The 19,889-nt window shown below is 48.3% G+C and overlaps 1 protein-coding gene across 1 annotated transcript; it reads right to left on the reverse strand.

Moving 5' to 3' along the window:
- Positions 1–1,460: 1,460 nt before the first annotated feature.
- On the reverse strand, positions 1,461–18,682 carry SDHC (succinate dehydrogenase complex subunit C). The gene is made up of 6 exons (XM_014593553.3): positions 18,602–18,682; positions 10,750–10,806; positions 9,332–9,433; positions 8,129–8,190; positions 3,705–3,868; positions 1,461–2,589 (listed from the first exon to the last, which is right to left on the reverse strand). Exons 1-6 carry the CDS (start codon positions 18,619–18,621, stop codon positions 2,485–2,487), a joined length of 510 nt encoding a protein of 169 aa, XP_014449039.1. The 5' UTR covers positions 18,622–18,682; the 3' UTR covers positions 1,461–2,484.
- Positions 18,683–19,889: the final 1,207 nt, after the last annotated feature.

Below are 19,889 nucleotides of genomic sequence, written 5' to 3' on the forward strand. Positions count from 1 at the left end.
TTCAAGCCCTGTCTGAGCTGGACTCCTTTACGGGGCCTGAAGTAGCAACCACATTTTTATTACTGTAAGAACAAGTGGAAGGTGGATACTTGGGATGGGCAAGGTTTTAACTGGCCCGTTCTGCACCACTGTTTGCTTCTGCAAACACCTCAATTCAGGGATACAGGAAAGCTTTGCCAAAAGCCTCCACTCCTCCTTGATGTAATTAGGGCTTTGAGCTTACCTAGCAGACATCTCCAAGAGCTCCCCAGTGGGCTGGCAGATGTCTCCATCAAACCAAGGTAATCAGACATGACATTCCTAATACTTCTCCAAGCTATGCTCTGAACACCCCTCTCCCTCCCCCTCTAGACACTCAGTCAAGTACAGACAGATGAAGCACCCACACAAGCTTTCACAGCCCTTCTCAGGTGACCTTTAAGCTGGGGCTCTTCTTCAATCTGCATTCACCGCTGGTACAAGATCCCTCCCCCATGTCATGGCTTTGCTCCGCATGGTCATGATGGGCAAAAGCAAGCTAGGAGCTAAAAGGTAGGGCTGGAAGCAAAGGCACTGCTGTCTTCAGAGGCCAGACTGGGCTGGGAGGATGGTAGCAGTTTCCCTGCCTCCTCAAGGGCAGACATCTGTTCCCCACTACACCTACACTTCACTCCCCCTTTACTCTGTTGCCCCTGCTAAGAGCCTGAGCTCTACTACAGAACTGCCACAAGTGTCTTCCCACTGTGTCATCAGGATCTGCCCCTAGTACACCTGCAGCCAGTCCACATGGGAAGATTTCCATCACACAGTCAGCAGAGTCAAAGCCCACTTAAAGCTGGACACTGAAGCGCACATGCTGAGGCACAGCCAAATGAGGGGAAGGGGAGGTGTTCCTGCTGCAGCCGGTCCAAAACTGCTTGAGAGAGAAAAATTCCGATTCCAGTCCAGTTCAGCCGGTAGACAGGAGAGTCACGAGAGCCACCCTGTATGATGCGCAGAGAAGAGACAGGGCCCTAAACAGATGGGCCTTTCTGCAGGGCAGAACTGAACTTCCAGATGTAAAGAAAAATAGAACTAAGCAGTGATACACAGCAGCCTGGGCAGCAAACTCAATCTCCTGGCACCCCATGCAGCCCCTGCACCAATTCCAGTGAGGTACAGAGGTGTCACATACCAACATGTGGAGTTGGGAGCATTTTGGTTCAGTGCGACTGAGGTGAAGGGCAGGCCAGCCAAGTGTAGGGCACTATCCAGCTACCACCTGAAGGGAGACAGGCCACAAAATAGCATAGACAGCCCCACTACCCATGTTACACTATACACCCCTGCTCTGCTTTTCTAAAGAGATTTTTGGGGGTCATGACTTTCTCCAACCACACACCGGTTTTCACTCAGGATGCATTCCTCCCACGTCCTGCCAGTCAGAATGCTGCTGTCCTGAGAAACTGCTCATTTGAAAAGAAAACTCAGCTGCTAGTATGTGGTGTGAAAGATCAAAGCTGCTTTACTGGAAAGGGTGGGTATGTTACACATGACACGTGTGTGCTAAGGAACAGCTGGTAACAGCACACAGCAGCATTGCAAGAGGATAGTGCATTGGCAGTCACCACAAAGGAGTGAAGAGAAACACAACAGTTTTGCCTAAAGAAGTCCCTGAAAACACAAGGTGCATTTTTCTTTGTTAGCTGAAGAGTGGGATCCACCGAACAGAGCTGAGAATTCACTGCTCGCAGCCCCCTTATGTAAAGCCCCGTTGCAAGTCTCCCACCACCCTGCAGGGGCTGCCCCTCCCCACTCCCCAAGGCAAAGCCCACAGGATGCTGACTGCAGCAGAAAGCCCGGATCCCAACACTTGGCATTTTCTCCAGGACGGCATCAATTCCTTATTCCCCTCCCTAGCATCAGGGCACCGGCACTAGTAGCTCAGGCAACACTCACTCCCCCAGAACTAGTGCCAGCAGCCACAGGACAGTTGTCCTTTACATAAGCCTACACACATATACTAGGCTACAGGCACTCGCATCTCCTCCCCCAAGGCCTCCCAGGCCGGGCAGGGGACACAGTACCAGCATTGTCTCCAGATTCTCGACAGTGCAGGAAACAACTGAAGAGACAGTTAGAAAGCAAAGCCCCATCAAAGAAGGCAGCTCCCAAGAGTGTCTTCAAAGTAGCTAAAGATCAACTGCTAATAGATACCAGGGGCCGGCCATTTGTGGCTATTCAAAACAAGCAGTATTGGGACTGGACGGACATTCTGGGATTTCACTGAATTTGGCTGATTGGACACGTTACATCCTTCTGGACCAGCAATTAAGCAAACTGATCATCCACAAGATTTATGCCTAGGGGACAGCCCCACCCTGCCCAGCAATATACTACTGATGAGTCTCTTGCGCCTTCTACCCACATGCACACCCTGAGCTGGGCTTGGACTGGACTGTCCACATGGGCTATGATGAACCAAATCATTTCTGGAGTGGGGAGGGCTTCAGCCAGGAGACACCATCACATGGCTGCGAGTACAGCAGAGGAAAGCAGGGTCAGGGCCAGGACCAGGACTCCAGACTGATAGACCTGCGACATCTTAAATCCTTTCCCCATGTCCCACACCTAGAGAGAAAGAAGAGAGAGACACTCAGCACATAACTAGGGCTCTCCACTAGAGTACATAAAAAAAAAAAAATGGCAGCCCATCTCCAGGTAGACTAGACCTCTAGAACAAGGGGGAAGCGGGGAGAGAGGAAGGGAGCACTAGAAAGGGGGCTAGGACAGGCCCAGATGTGAGATCTCATAGATCAGGGAAGGAGAGAACAGTTCCTGAACATGAAGCTGGAGACTGCTCTTGGATTTAGCACATGATTACCAATCTAAGGGAGAGCAGACAGCTGCCCAAAAGGTAAGGAAGGGGCCGTGAAACTGTAACAAGGGCTGCACAACTCGGAGAGGGTGGTGCAGTCTGCTAACTGTGGCTTTGAGAGTCCCGGCACACAGACAGGCTGAAGTGCTAGAGGGATTATGCTGCAGGGCAACAGCCAAGATGACCCAAAGGAAATTAGAGCTAGACAAGAACTTCAATAATGCTTCACAGAGTAAGCTGGAAGGATTTGTTCATATCATCACACATATGGCAAGCCCTTCCCATGAGGCTTCTGATGGATGTGTTACTGTACACAGCCACAGCAGCAGAGAGTGAAGCAGCATGGACTGGAGCTTGGGGACCTGGGGGTGCTGCTAGCTCTGCCTCTTGAGTTTAACAAGGCCTCTTGAAGTCTTCACTGCCCTTATTTTTTATAATTCTGCATGCTTCAATCCATGGCAAATTTAGGGCTTAAATTCTCACAAGGGGAACACAGGAGGTCACAGCAGAAAGCACCATGCCAGAACGAGGCAACGTGGCTGTACTGAGCTCACACTAAACAATGAAAGGCAACATTATTTTGGAAGCTCTCTGATCTGAACAGGATAACAATATCACAAGCTTGGGGTTTCAAGGAAGGGCTAATGCTTCCAGAAGTGTCTGAATGACTTAAATCAAGTTTGAATATGGAACACAGGCACCTGAATGACTTGGAACTCTAGTTTCCATTTTCAAATGCAACTTTAGTGACTTAAGTACATGTGACAGGTGTTACCCAGATGACCCAACCACAATTCCCCATGGCAACAGACAAATTCTCACGTGTGCATGCACACACACCCCCCCCATCCAAGTGAAGGCTACTCACAAGATGTCGAATTCCATTCCAGGTGTGGTAGCTAAGGGGGAAAACCAAAGCAAACTTAGCAGAGTAGATGAGAACAGGTCCCAGGCTGAGTGACTTCACCAGTTCCAAGTAATAAGGAAATTGTTCTGGAAGGACCAGGGCAGTCAGGCTAAAACAAGAGATCCCTAAGAAAGAAAAAGCACACAGGTCAAGCTCAGCTGCTATCAGTAGCTTACTTCCCTAAAAGCAAGCCCATGCTGCAAGACAGCTCCTCAGCTGAAATCTTAGGCCCACAGACTGAGAAGTCAACATTAGCTCCCAGTAAAATAAAAAGTAGCTAGCCATGTTAATCTGAAGTCAGTCAGAAGGCAAGGTATGCACCTTTGTAGAATCACCACCTCATCCTGCACCTCTTCCTGTATCCCTATACCAGCAAGGTCAGCACAACTCTGCCACGACACAGCTTTTTATTTTTCCTGCAATTCTGGCAAGAAGGAAAACCTGGGGAAATGACCAACCTCTCCTGCACTAGCTGCTGGGTGCACAGTCTGTCCCAGAAGGGCAGGCTAATACATAGCATAAAGAACAGCTCTAGCCAAAATATCAGCTTGCCTCAGGAAGCCAATGGTGCGAGCAAATAGGGTGCAAGATAGAGGGTTACTTTCATACTAATTCAGTGAGGTCCCAGCTAAGTCAACAAGACTGCTCATGTGCTTAGTTAGGTGCATTCCCAAGTGCCTGGCTGTATGCCTTGACTATGCAAGCACATACTGAGTAATAATGTTCAGATGAGTTCTCATATAAACATTCATGTGAGGGAAGTGATATGTACTGAAGCACTTGTACAAATCAGGGTTGAAAGGACACGAGCAGGCAAAAATGTAAGACAGAAGCTCCTCAAAAGTCCTCTAGAGTCTAAAGTTTCACTACAAAAAAGCTGCTAGCTACTTGCTAACAAAATAGCCAATTTAGCAAGATCTGGGCCCTGTGGCTAAGTGCCACATGCAAAGCTGCGCTGACATCAATGAAGAGGCCGATACACAAAGAGACAGGCTGACGCAAGTGGCTGTGCTAGCTGGAGAAGCTGCAAAGGCTCCTCTGTTATTTCTAGCCAAAAGGTTTTCTGCAGATGGTGCTGCCAAAACAAATGGAACGATCAAACACAGCCAAGCCAATTAACCCTCTTTCCAATGGAGCCCAAATGCATTGCTCCCGCATGCTGCCTTGAGGAGCTGCAGCCGGTTCCATCCAACTAGGTGCTGCTCAGCTCAGCCATTCATGGCTTCAATGGTCTTCAGCAGCATGTATGAAAGCACAGGGAGTCAAGGGGCTTGCTGGCCTGGCTTAAGAACAGGGTAGTTCCCTCCTCAGTTCCAACCTGCTGAGTGGAGATCTGTCAGGTGAGACTGCCAGGAAGAGGAGGAAGTCATTTGGAGTGCCTAGACATGTGTGGAATGCCTGCTCCAATGCATTCCAATTCTAATTAATGGAGTCTGCTGGAGTGCTCCAGTTAGAATGCTCCACCAGCCTTGCTGTCGCACCTATTCAGAGACTGCAGGTTTTAAAACGGTGGTGGGGCATTTTAACTGAAGTTCGTTAAACAAACTTTAGTTAAAGCGCCCCCATTGTTGTTCTGAAGCGCAGGGTGCTGAACAGATGGAATCATAGGAAGTTAAGGTTGGAAGGGATTTCAGGAGGTCATCTAGTCCAAACCACTGCTCAAAGCAGGACCAGCCCCCCCCCCCCCCAACCAAACAAACCCTGAGAGGCTGAAGGCATTTTAATTACAGTGCTGCCAAGAGCTGCTCTAATTACAACACTCCCACCCCGGAGCATGTGTATAGGTGCCCTTGGATTCTAAGGGCCTCAGGAGGAACCGTTTTTTGTTCCAACTGCAAAGATCAATACAGTTCATGTTTCCAAGGGACAATACATCTCCATTTATGGGCAATGGCAGCTCTGCAAGCCTGAATAGCAGGTTACATAGCTTGCTGGCTAAGGACACAGACCCCAGCAAGGAAGGGCAGGCATTTCCTAACCCTGAAGGGGTACTGTGCTTTCATAGCTACAGCTCTAAGCTGGAGATGGCAAAGACAGGACTGCAAAGCCTAGACCACAGTAACATGCAGCCTGCTGCCTGGCACAGGGGCTTCTAGCAGAGTTTATTTATGGTGCGATTAATGTGCAATAAAACAGCAAACCAGCCACAAAAATGTTCGTCATATGACAAGAGGTCCCAAACCAGCCCTGGGGCTCTTCCACGTCCAGTCCAATGATCAGCTGATCACCGGAATGAAGCACAAACCAACCCTGGGGTTTGGGAGAGAGCCACTCCCCGTCTGACCCCTGGAATCAGGGCACAGCTCTGGGTCCCATCGCATCACCAAGCCAAGTATCGGGATGGGGTATGGGCAGCCCCAGGGGACATTACCTCTCCCTACCCTGGCAGTCATGCAGTTGGAAAACGTTATGCTCTGTCCATGGCAGGGTGCACATCAGGCATGGCAAGACATGCACTTTGGGAATGAGGCATAACATTTCTCAGATCCCAATCACAATGGTATTTTAATGTGTGCCAGGGGCCTAGGTTACCACCTGTTGGCCCTGAAACCATTTTACAGAGCAGAGCCCATGGATTATCATTAGGGACTGAACTGCAATCATTAGCAGATATTATTAGGAACTGAACTGCAATCAGCCACAAGGAAACAACTGCATTGCTGTAACTAAAATCAGTTTAAGGCTAAGGACAGAAATTACACATAAACTGGTATAAGTGATTGGAAACCGGTTCAAACCTGTAACACAACAGAAGTTCGGTGCATATAAACCAATTCCAAAATGGCTGAAACCAGTTTAAGATAAGCCTGGATGGATGTGGTGTCAGACCCAACCGATTTAGGTTAAACCCGTTTATTGAACTTCTGTCCCAGATCCCCTCCAAATTCAAGTTAACTCAGAATTCCCCAGCACTTCCCCCACAAACCCCTCCCTCACAGGGAAGGCAGGCTAGCCTTGGGCCAAGCCGTCTGCTCCAACTGAGGAGACAGGAGTGCTCTAGCACCTCCCCCTCCACCCAGCTTTTGGCCTGGACCACTGCAAGCATGTGGCTGTATTTTTGGAATCAAAAGTGAATGTTTGTTCACTTGCTTACTGGTTCAATCTATGCAGTTTAGACTAACCTACGACGATTGAACTGATCCAACCTTGGGCTTTTTGACTGTCTGTATTTAGCTACTATGTCACTGATCTTGATGCAGTTCACGTGGGTAACCCACTCAGACTCTATAAACTTATGTGACTGATGTTCTGCTCTAGGATGGACCTTCAGCCTTTCAACTCTGGCATGATGCAAATCCTCAGATGCCCAGATCCGCTAATTGGGGGATAACTGCATGAACCCCAAACTGCTGGGGGCACACAAGTGACACATAGCAAACAAACCTCAAGGTCACACCTGCACTAAAGATATCACTTTAGATAGGCAACTCCCTGTTGTCTTGAGGGACCCCCTTAGGGGAGTACCAATGGTCTCAGTAAAACTTCTATCTAGCCTTTAATCTAAATTTCTTCAGCAGGAACAGAGCATCACTAGTCCTTTAAGTTTTTTCTGTGGATTTAATTTGAGATTCCACCCACTTTGTAATGAGCAATGGTATATTAAGGCAACATCACGTTCCCTCCCCAGGCTTTTAGTGTGCATACTCTTTAACCAAACAGCTCGTATCTAGAGACAAACCACTGAACAGTTTCACAGCGCCATTCTTGCTGCCCCCTTCTCCCTACTGTACGCACAGCAGTGCCTCAGGAAGGGTCCTATTTGCAAAAGCACAGTCCATCCCAGAGCACCAGGAGATTCCACTCGTGCTTAACAACAATATCCTAAACTATGTCCATCACAATGGCTTTCCTGCACACAGGCTCTTTGGGCACAGCTGGCCTCAGACCATAGAAATCTCCTTCATCTGAGAATGAAAAGGGTGAATCAGTGCCTATCAAGCAAGGTGAGGCCGTGGTAGTACAATGACTTGCTGTGAGCCCTTGGGTGACCGAGTGGCATATTTTTATAATACGCAGGTTTTCCTGACTCCTAATAACCATGTTCTCTAGCTTCCTGGGAATTCTGTCTCCTTCACCCTCCCAAAAAGAGCACAATGTAAATGTGTAAAGAGCACAGGGGTCCAACAGCCCAGATGCCAGACACTGGCATGTATGGCAAGAATGAGTTTAAGAGCCTTGAAGCACTTCACTGTAAATTACCACAGCGATTTGTGCGTGCAGCCAGGAAAGCCCATCACAGCCTTACACCTGCAGCAACTTGAGTAAAACCTCATTGCCTAAGGTCAGAAAAAGAAAAGGAAGCCGAAAACAGGGTCTCGATATTAGTAAGTGAAAGAAAAGTTCTGCCTATCTATTACCAGGTACCCCGCCAGAGGATCACACACCTAAACTCATTGCGACGCCAGTGCCACGGTGGGTGATGGACATCATCATGGGCAGAGACCACCTGCAAAGCAACAGATCTTGTCAGCAAGACTAGGCACTCGCAGAGCAGGAGACATATAAATGCGTGCATGAGGTGCCTGAAGCATACTGGAATGTAGATACAGGTCCAGGAGCTGCCTGATGCAGCGTGAAAATTGAGGTACAGGCTGGCAGCTCTGCACACAAAACAGGGACTCAGACTTCCTGCTGAGAAGCAGCTTAGAGACAGAGGCACAACCAGTATATCTTTGGACAACTCTGTACTGTCATGTGTATTTTTATTTGGTTTTAGATTCCTGGAGTAATTCCAAATGCAGAAATACAAGCCTTTTGGAGAAGACGGGAGTCTTCTCCAAAAGGCTCGTATTTCTGCATTCAGAATTATTCCAGGAGTCTAGCAAGAGGGAAAGGAGAAGGGCCAGGAAATTTGTAGAACTGGCTCAGGAATGAAAGCCCCTCTGGCAGGATTGCTGGGAATGGGAGTGGCAATGTTCCCTAGGAAGGCTGGAAAGGGGTGAAAGTGGAACAGGTCAAAATGCTAGGTTACTGCCATTCAGATAGGAGGGACATGACAGGACTCAGGCCCAAAGATATCAAAATACAGATATATTAAAGAAACTCAAAAGGACATCAGGAAATTAGTTACAGCAGCATTAGACTGTAGGAATATCCTGAAAGAGACGCACTGGACACTGCATGAGATGTGCTCATGGCCACATGCTGATCCCAGGGTAGCACCACCACAGCTGCAGAAATTCCTTTTTGCAGGGCATGTGCCTCCATGGTGCTCCCAGCCCTCCAGCTGCATTTGGAAATACTCTTTGGTCCTGCTCTAACACCATCTCTCAGGAATTCTCACAGGGCTTCAAAAATATTAACTGAGCTCAGACCCTATAAGATGGGTCAGCAGTATCATCTCTACTACACAGACAGAAAAAGCACCACCACCACCACGAGTGCTTATAGCAACCCAACACATACACCCCACTTCTATGCTTTAAATGCAAGTCCAACCTTCTTCCCAATAGCAAGGGCTTCTGTGAGTCATAAAGGGAACACAAAGTTCTTTCTACCAAAAGGAGGACACCAGGACTTGGCTCCAAACCCCTTTGCTGGCCACTGTGGTATCATCCCATTGAGATGCAGATGCCCAGAGTTCTTACTTGTAAATGCTGATATGAGGAGACATGGGACGGTTCAACTTGGTGTTTTTTTCCCAAAATTGAGACATCTCCTCCTTCGCTGTTGTTGCCATGGGGACCATGCTGGAACAGATACAGGGGCAGAATGTCAGAGGTGCGTAGGAAAAAGCAACAGAAATAACCTATTAGCATTCAACCCATCAGTACCTGCAAAATATTCTGCTTGACCCATGGGACAATACTGAAGGGACATTTCATCACACAGCACCACCACAAACTAGAGCAGGGGTCGACAGTGTTTTTGGCCGTAAGCCAGAATAATCCATCTTGGGTCAAAGGCAGGCACGTGCTAGGACCTGGCAGTCACTGCCATGGCTCCCTCTTTCATCTGTCTGTGACATGGGGTGGGGCAGGTTAAATCCCCACCCCCCAACTCTGAACACCAATCCACAGGCCAGATCCAATTGATCCACAGGCCGGATCCAACCCACAGGCTATAGGTTGCCAGCCACTGAGCTACAGGATTCTTTTCAGACAATGCCATGCCAGCAGTGTCTCATACTAATGGACCTTCAGCTCCTAGCTTGCTTTGAATGCAGGAACACAGCCCATATCAGGATGAACACACAGGAGATAGCGTTACCACCATCTCTCAATGTTTAATAATAAAGCTCTAAAAGGGGAGATTCTGTGTGCTAAGCTCCTTTCCATACTGATTCCAAGGCACCTGCTCCCTATGAGGTACCATCCCAGTCAAGGCGGAGTATTAGATATCTGATAACACATTATGTAACACTGATAGCATGCAACCTACTCTTTACTGCCACAGTAATTGTACATTGTACCAAATAAAGACCTTGTAATTTCATGTTCCTGAGATAACAAGGCAATTACTTGTACAGCCCGATTTAGCAAAGGGAAAACAATTTCTCCCTTCCCAAGCCTGGCAGTGCAGCTTGAGCACAGTACAGGAGCTGGGGTGTTTTCTGCTTACCTTAGCTCTTGTGAGGTACAAAGTTACTACAGAGCCTGCAAGCAATAATACTGAGAGGGGGCAGTCCAAAGCAAAGCCCATCGATACAGCACAGCCCAACACACTTCCAGGCTCCCTTAAAACAGCTTGGTTTATTCCCACTGTAACCCACTGGGGCTGTACACGATTCAGCAGTAGCAAAGTTGAGCCCCAGGCACACACTAACCTCGGCCTCCAACTGGATGTGCATTCTATCCCAGGGCACACCCATTATCTCAGACACAGCACTTGCCAGTTATGGCTTGATGCGATACATACCCTGCCAAAATATGGCACGTGCTACACATTCTACACATGGTCAGAATTATTAAACTACTAGAACGTGCCCATACATGGAAGGCTCAGTAGGGATCCCTCCAGGACAAACAAATGAATCCCTGTCCTTGCAAAACCCTCTCAAACTTACTGTCGCACAGAAAGGCTGGGGCCAAGCCGAGCCCACAGGCATCGCTGACCAGCACATCTGCAAAAGAGAAAATGGAAAAAGCTTTGTGAGTATCAGATGGATGCACTGCATGGCAAAATTGCCCATCATGGGGTACTTCCATGGCAAGGGAGGAACAGCGGAGTCTGCATTTAAGTGACTGGTGTTTTGAAACAGAATCCTGGAGATTGAGGAGTTTTATTTTATTTTATTTTATTTATTTTTTTACACACCAACTGTAATAATATTGAGCCTGGCTCTTAAGTACAATCTCCAGATTCTGCCCCAGGGTGCTCTTTTTATGATGCCCTATAATTACTGCACTCAGCTGTTTATAAGACTGCTACAAACAGCACTCCGGGGTAACATCTAGACTGGGGCAGTCCATTCTTCACTCTCACTACAAGCAATTATCGAGGGTGGGTGGTAAACATCCCCAGAACGGCATGCCTGCCAAGCTATATGAAAAGAGCTGCTTCAGACTACAGTTCTCCAAGCATCTGGAAACAGAGAGATCACCCACCTCCCTTCTAAACACTCATTTTCATTATATTGTTTCACCAACGCCATTTGTTAGGCTTTAAGTTGTTACAGAGATGGCAGGTCACTGTCACGGCCCAATGCACACAGCTTTTCAGACACCAACACTCAGGGCGAAAAGTGAAGGAGGACTTTATGGCCCCCGAAGCAGTGGGAGCCATTCTCTACACATCAATTGCAGTAATTGTGACTTTGACATTCAAGGGCATTTCTCCAGTAAGAGGGGCAGAGCCAGGCCGCCAATCCAGCCACAGCTCGAAAGTCTGCAGAGGTGGGCTGGAATCTACAGCACTCGCTCTCTCCATGAGCTTCTGTCAAGGACAAGGCACAAAGGACAGCCCTACACTCCTGGTGACAGGAGGAGAATGAAACATCTGATAATGCCTGGCACTTTCATTTGCAGCACCCTGCAAACAGTAATTAATCCTCATGCACGTACAGGCTACATCTGCTCCACCATCTCCCAGGGCTTCATAATAAGGCACAGGCATTAGAACCATTCTGCTGCAGTGCTCAGTAGCAGTGGGAAAAACACCTGGGCCCAGATGCCCAGATCCCAAGAACAGAACGGACCTCAGTGACAGTCCAGTATGACTGCTTAGGTGGCACAAGCCATGGGACCTGTCATAACAAATGCCAGTTTCAAGCTCATCAGCAACCCTCAAATAGAGCAGATCTCTTGAAGAACATCCAATATTGATCTAAGAATTCCCTGTAAAGGAAAATCCACTACACCCCTGGTCAGTTGTCCCTCATGGTTAATTGTTTCTATAGAAGACCTGAACCCAATTACCAGGGATCCAGGTTTTCCGTTTCCCAAAAAAATAATGCAGATTTTCTACTTTAAAGGAGAAAAATCCAGGAAACCACAGGTTTCCCCTTGGAGGCTGGCAGAATTCTAGCCTGCAAGGGGCTAAATGGGGATGGGGTAGCATGAAGAGGGCGATCAGAGGCAGGGGGCCATGTGTATGTGTGCACACACATGCATGTGGCTGGCAATGCAGCTCCCACAGCTCTCTGCAGGTAAGTCTACGGGGAGGGGCATAGGCAACTTGTGGGGGCAAGTGCCCTCCCCCCAGATTTCTGCACCCACAGAGTGCAGACCACAGGGCTGCAGCCTGGCCAGACCAGCACCAGGCAGGAGCCACCTCTGCAGCCCAGTGGGCAGGACCCAGGGCAGGGAGGCTCAGTGCTGCCACCGCCAGGACCACCACACCAGCAAGGTGAGGTACCCCCTGCCAGCCCAGCAGCAGCAGGGGGGCACAACTCCACACCATCACTGAACCTTACCCTGGCAGCCATGGTGGTGCGGGGCTCCCAGTGGCAGCAGCATGGAGTTGTCTGTCCATCCATCCGTCCGTCCCCCACCCGCTGCTGCTGCCAGGTTGGCAGGGGGCACCTCGCCTTGGTGGCCATGGTGCCCCCTCCTGCACTGTCTCCCACCCACTGGCCATGACAGCAGTTCCTGTCTGGTGCTGGTCTATCCAGGCTGAAGCTCCATGTCCTGCTGTGGATGCAGAAATCAGTGGGGCCACATGCTCCCCATCACCTCCTGGCACATCGCTTATGCCCACATATCCCCTGCCCCACACAGCAGGTTGAGAGTGAGGGGCACCAGCAGCACTAGGGGGATGGGGGACTGTGTACTGGGAGTGAAGGACACCATCCGGGCCAAGGCACAGTAGGTCAAGACTGAGGAGCACCAGGAGGGGTGGGGAGGGTGGCAGGATCGTGGGTTGGGAGTGAAATGCAATGGCATGGGCAGGGGTAGGGCACCGGCATATCAGGGTAGCTCAGTGCCACAAAGCAGCAGGGTGGGACAGCTGCAACTGGACCTGCATCCTGGTGAGCAAAGGGGGCAGGCAGAGCTCTGATATGCCACAATAAAATAAATTCTAAATACCTGTAAATCTGGTCATTTGATTTTGAATGTTATTATAATGACTGAGCCACTGGTAGGCTTCCAAATTACTTTAAATTTGTAAATATGAAAATTGTAAATATGTCAATAACATATTGTGTTCAACTGACATACACACACAAAATGGGGTTTCATCATAATCAAAGAAAGATGCAGATTTGGGGTTTTTTAATGAGAGAATTTTGGACTTTTTTAAACAGAGAAAATTAGAATCCCGCTCGTTACTAGTCTAAATTTGTCTATTTTCAGCTTCCAGTCACTAGACTGTTACACCTTCATTTGCTAGATCAAAAAACCCTTTATCAAACTTTTGGGTACCCGTACACAAGCATGGAGGCTGCTCTGATGTGCTGTAATATCAGCGCATCAGAGCAGACTTGATTAATTGAGTCTGCTGGAGCGCAGTAATAGCCACACTCCAGCAGCCTCCTGCATCTCATGTATTAGCACCCCTTGTGCTTAAAAAACGGCAGCAGGGGCACTTGAACTAAAGCTCATCAAAGGAACTGGGACACTAATACACAAGACACTGCAGCATTTTAATTAAACTGGCTCTCAGAGCTGCTCTAATTAAACTACGTGTAAAAGTGCCCTTTGTTCCTGGAGAGATGCTTGTAGACCATAATACAGTTACCCCTTAAATTTCTCCCTGGTAGTCTAAGCAGATCAGACACTACTTCTCTCATTAAAAGGCAAGTTTTCCAAATAATTTACCATTCTTATGGGTTTTCAATGAAACCCTCCAATTTTTCCATGTCCTTCATGAAGTGTGGACACCAGAGCTGGCTGCAATATTCTAGGAGCTCTTGTTGTATCGCTACTAAACAGAGGTAACAGACTCCCTGCCATACTTTCCCCACCCCATATTTCTACAGAGCTGTAAATGGATAACTGGCAGCCAGATGTGAACTGGCAGCCACATCATTCCCTGCAATGCCATCAGAAGGGAAGCTGGTGTGCCTTATCCACACTGGCCCAGTGCACCACTGGACTCAGGAAAGGACCTGGGACCTTTGACTCCTACTCAGTATTTCCTCGAGTTAGTTTGAGAAGAACTAGCTACCAATAGCATGGATTTAAGGGACCAATTATATTACACTCCTTTCTTCTTGTAATTCTAAATTGCCACAGCTCCGTTGACTTCAATGGAGTTATGACAATTTACATAAATTAGGGAGCTGTCTCCTGCTTACTTCGGTAGCAGTGTGACATGGGAGATTTTCCAATACGCAAGGCTCTGTGCTCTCTGAGAATTGGAATCAATCTACAATTATTTTAGTCTTTGGTGCAAAGATTTTTGTTTTGTTCTTTCATTGTACAGCACTTGGATCCAAGACTAGGAGCCACATTCAACAGCGTAATACAAAATAAAATAGCAATAAAGAAAGAGAATATTATGCCAAACTTCAATGACTTGCCCAAGATCACACAGGCTGTTGTGCAGAGCTAGCATTAAAAATTCAAAGCCATCTGCCTTCCAAGATCAATTCTCTGCACCTGATTAATACAGCCACTGTCTGGATCAATATAGTTTGTGGTTGCTCAGGGCTCAATTTCTGCAATGTCTTTCATTATAAAGCTATGGCACTGACAGCGAGAATGACCACAACTAAGACAATTAAGGTGCAAAGTCTCCCATTTTGGCCAATTCCTCTTTTCCTCCATGGTTAAACATTCTTCCGGAAGGCAGAGACAAATTAACCAAGCTGAGCTGCCTTTACCACGAGGGGAGGAAAGGCAGCCTGATCGAGAGAGAGTAGAGGTCGACAGGCTCCATCACAGGCGCATGGCATATCCTCAGACAAGTCATCCAGTCTGCCTCACTTGAAGGAGAAGAGCATAACCCAATGTGGGAGAAGAGCACTACCCTACCTTTGAGGCAGGACTGAGAAGATACAAGATTGAGAGGCGCTTAGATACTATGATAGCTGAGGCTACACAAGTCTCATACCTGGGACCACTTTCAACTGTTTTGGAGATGCAGAAAAAGAAACACTTCTATATTGAATTAAAAGTGGGGAAGGGTGGGGGATTGCTGCATCTCTTACCATGTGTAGAGGTGTTACTTCTGCACATTAAAAAGGTGCACACATGCATGCACGCACACACTCCACTGTGAGGATAATAATGCATGCACTGATCTCATATTTTAGCAGCTGGAGCCAATGTATGCCCAAAATGCAGCAATTCTTTCACTTTACATACTATTTTTAAAAGTTCAGATGCAGAGAAACAATGGATCTTTCAGCACCTGGAGATTCTGTGTTGTGAGTGGAGGGTGTCTCTACACAGCAGACAGCTATCTGGACTGTTGGAAGCACCCCACCCATAGCAGCATGGGGCTCAGCACTGCCTAATTTACTCTGCTCAAACATGATTTGCAGCCCACACTGAGCCCTTGCTGCTGCAGCCAGCCTGCTTCTGGTATACAAGCCAGCTCATTTAAACTTATCTTGATGATGATCTGCATCACTCTGCTTACACATGCTAGAAAACTTCCCAAAGCTTCCTAATAACCCAGGCCACATCCAGCCAAAGGCATATTTACAACACATACAGAAATGTCAAAGCACGGAGGAAGGGGTGAGGGCAAAATCTTTTGTTAAACTTGATCCAGGTGAGAAAAATGAGTACCAGTATCCTTGTGGTCAAAACTCCAGGAGGCTGGGAACATTACAAATAAAAGTTACTAACCAAGTGTAATTCATCTCCTATGTCTCTGTCCACATCGTATGCACAAGCCAGGCAATAACCTTACAGCTGAACACCAAAGAATTTCAGCACTGACAACTGAAGCTACCAAACCTGCTGTAACGAGCCTATTATCACTGACATTCATAGGCTTCAACACTAGAAGAGACCATTTTCAACATCAAGCCCAAACTCCTGCATAGCCCAGACCCAAGAACTTTGCCCAAATTCCTGCATCAAATCTAAAAGATGGAAAACTTCTCTAAGGAAAACACTTGGGCCTCAATTCTACATTCAGGAACCTTACAGAGCTCTACTCTGCTATATCTTTGTTCTTATCCCACCCCATCCAGGAAATCAACATGGGAAACTAATTTATGCTATGATAATCCACACACCCTTAGACAGCTGCTCAGGTGGCTAATCACCCTCACTGTAAAAAACAAACAAAAAACCCCACATCTTCCTTCCACTCTGAATATTTTTGGTTGCAACTTCTGAAATTCTTGTCTGCTTAATGATCCTGCACGTGCACCGAAATCAATGGAGTTTCTAATAAGCACCCTCCCTGTATAGGTTCTTATAGAACAAGCTTAAGCCACACTTTATGATCAATGTCACTTGATGATCAACTAATTTCACTTAAGTTCTCAATATCCCAGTATAGGGCAAGCTTTCCAGTGCTCAAATCATTCTTACAGCTCTTCTTTGAACTCTCTCCAACTTCTTCAAAATCCTTTCTAAAGAATGGACAGCAACATTGGACACATTAGTGACAAAACGAGATATGCTCTCAGACTATGCTAGACAGATCAATTTGTTTGCTAGAGGGGAAAAAAGAGCAATTCCACCCTACTAGAATCTATTTGATCATCTAAGCCAGAACTGTCCAACTGGCAGCACCCTGTGAGGAGCTAACATGAGGCCTGCAGGCCCATGAAGCTGCCTTATGGACAGCTGCAGAGGGAAGGCCATGCATCACATGGGCAGTAGATGCACATCAGCACCACTTGCAGCCCCAGCCACAGGAAAGTGGGACAACCCTGATCTAAACGCTACACAAATCCCATTCTGTATGGAAAGGGACAAAAGTTTTATCGTGCCACATATTAGTGTCGGCAGTAATAAATGAGAACACACTGATACATGCACATGTAGCACCCTACCCTATGCTACTTTATATTAAATTGCATTTTATTTTAAGAAGATCCTAATATGGAGAGCATTTTTACTGATCCACAACAAACTTTTTTCTGGAAGTATTTGGTTAATTATGCTCTAGAACAAGCAAGTCTTGCCCTATTTTGACAAAGAGATGGAGCCAATTGAAGAATGAGTTACTTTAACTTGAGAGTTATGTAAAGAGAAACCTAAATGAAAGAGGTCATTTTTAAAAACTACACTGCAACTCAAACAGCTGAAAAGAAAATTGTTCAAGTTTCAGCATTTTCATCTTTTTATCTTGCACAGGGGTTTTCAACCTTATTAGACTTGAGGCATCCCTTAACAGACTCGAGGCACACTTGGAAAATGCCAGCTTTCAGTTCTCACTCTTTTTTTGACTGCAGAAAAATACTATAGCAACTTTTCTGTTGCAAAAACTTAGAACGCTCACAACAGGGCAGAACATTTTTAACACTATGTCCTTTTCCTCCAATAATGAGTCCCATCCCTTTTGGAGTCTGGCTAAACTCTCAGCTTCCCCCACATCTGGTGGCAACAAGTCCATTCCCCTTTTTTGTGTCCTCGTGACAAGTTATTTAGCAGAATTTGCAAATTCGCCAGAATCTGACAGGCCAGGTCATAAGCATTTCTGCTACGGCCTTGAACTTGTGACCTCTGGGCTGTCACCTGGACACCTCAGTCCACGCCATGGGGAAACGAACTTCCTTTCGTTAGTTTTAAACGTGCTACCTGCTAGTTTCCTTTTGTGACCCCTCGTTCTTGTATTGACAGAGAGAGAAATAGCAAATGATAAGCCCCTATTTAATTTCTCTTCACCATTTTGTATTTTGCAAGCCCTTCTCACGTCCCCCCTAACTGAATAAACTCCGTCTCGTCTCACACGGAAACCCCCCGTACCACGCATCTTCCCCGCCGCCCTTCCCCAGTTCTTCTACATCCCTTCTGTGGCGTATGGACCAGGGCCACGCACAGCGGTCGAGGTGCGGACCCCGCAAACTGAGAGGCATCATCGTACTTTCCATCGCGTTTACAGTTCCCTTTCTTAACAGCCACTAGCGTTTCGTTCGCTTTTTTTTTTTTTTGACGGCTGCTGTTTTGAGTGCACAGTGCACACGTCTCAGATCTTTCCGGCGCGATGCTAACAGCTCGTTCAGCGCCCATCCTAGCGTATGTGTAGTTTGGGTTATTTTTGCCCGTGTGCATCACTTGACAGTCATCTCCCCCGATTTCCACCTGCCGTTCAATAGCTCATGAGCGCGGGATGCTTCTGTAGAGCCTCATCCTTGGTCTGTACCATAGACCAACCGGGGGGGGGGGGGGCTGCCCGCTTCTTCCCACCCCGCAAACCGGCCACGTTCACCCAACTCCCCGCTTGCCAGCTGCAAGCCGCCCTCCCACGCCCCGGCGCAGCCCCGCCGCGCTGCAAGCCCTGGCAGGGGAGCCGGGCCCAGGCTTGGGAAAAGGGGCCGCCCGCCCCGCCCGAGGCCCAGGTGTCACCTCAGCCAGCCGGCCGCCATCTTGAAACAGCACACACCGGAAGTGACCGGCCGCGCGTGACCTATTTCCGTTCTCCCTGCCCGGCGGCGCCGGTCACGTGACGCAATTTAAAGGGCCCGCAGCCGGGTGGCAGCCGTAACTGCGCACGTGGTTTGGGCGCGCCAGGGTTTGGGCTTGGAAATGGTCGTGCTCCTAAGAGCAGAGGTCTTCGTCCGCTCTCCAGCCTGGGCCACTGCCAGATGTTCAAGGAGGCCTGAATGGGGCAGCACAGCCATGGAGGGGATCACACAAGGCTTTTGCCAAGGTTATGCCAAGGTTGCATGGCCTTCTCCTCAGCGACTTGGTGTACGCGCGGGCTGCACAAAGCTGGCGGATGCCAGGTGCTGCCCGGTGCGAAGAGCGACGCACGCCGCGCAGGGCGACGCCGGGCTGGAGAAGGGTCTAGGAGTCTCAGCGGTTCGCAGACCGCGGCGCGATGCAGCCGTGGAAGGGGAGGACGTGGTTTGGGGTTGTGTCAGTAGGAGCACTAGGTGCGCAACACGGGAGGTGATAGTGCCTCTCTACTCATCCCTGGTTAAGGGTTGTCTAGTCTTCTGTGAGGCGTTGGGCTGCCTTCAAAAGGACATGGTAGACGTTCAAGAGAGTCCAGGACTTGGAAGACAAATCGTATGAGGAGACGTGGAAGGAGCTAGGCATGTTCAGTGCGTGGAAAAAGCACTTGAGACGGGACGTGATCGCAGTCTTGAAATCGTAGAGAAGTAGGCCTGGAAGGGAGCCCCGGAGGTCGCATGTAGCCCAGCCCCCTGCCTGAGGCAGGATCAGCCCTGTCCAAACCATCCCAGACACGTCCGTAATCCAAACTCTGCATAACGGCTACCTGAACGGCTCCTCACAGGGATAAGGTCGGGGGGGGGGAATCTTTTCTCTCTTGCTGCAGAGTAGGACACGGACCAGTGATCTGAAGTTGCAGCAACATAAGTTTAGATCAGATACCCAGAAAAAACTTCTTCGCTGTTAGAAAAGCGAGGCAGTGGAATAGATGCCTTGGGAAGGGGTGGACTCTCCATCACTGGAGATGTTCAAGAAGCGGTTGGATGGCCACTGATGGGGGGTGATGGGCCTGTGCTCTACTATGGGTATTCCCCAGGCTTTTGAGTTTTGCTGGTTGCCTCATGGGGCTGGAAGAATTATTTTCCCTCTCCTGTAGCTACGTGCATCGAGGTTAGTTTTTTCTTTTGTACCTCCCTTGGAGGCACTGGGTGTTGGCTGCAGCCAAGACTCGGGATGG

The sequence above is a fragment of the Alligator mississippiensis genome, chromosome 15, assembly GCF_030867095.1.
Source record: "Alligator mississippiensis isolate rAllMis1 chromosome 15, rAllMis1, whole genome shotgun sequence".
Taxonomy (NCBI): Eukaryota; Metazoa; Chordata; order Crocodylia; family Alligatoridae; genus Alligator; species Alligator mississippiensis.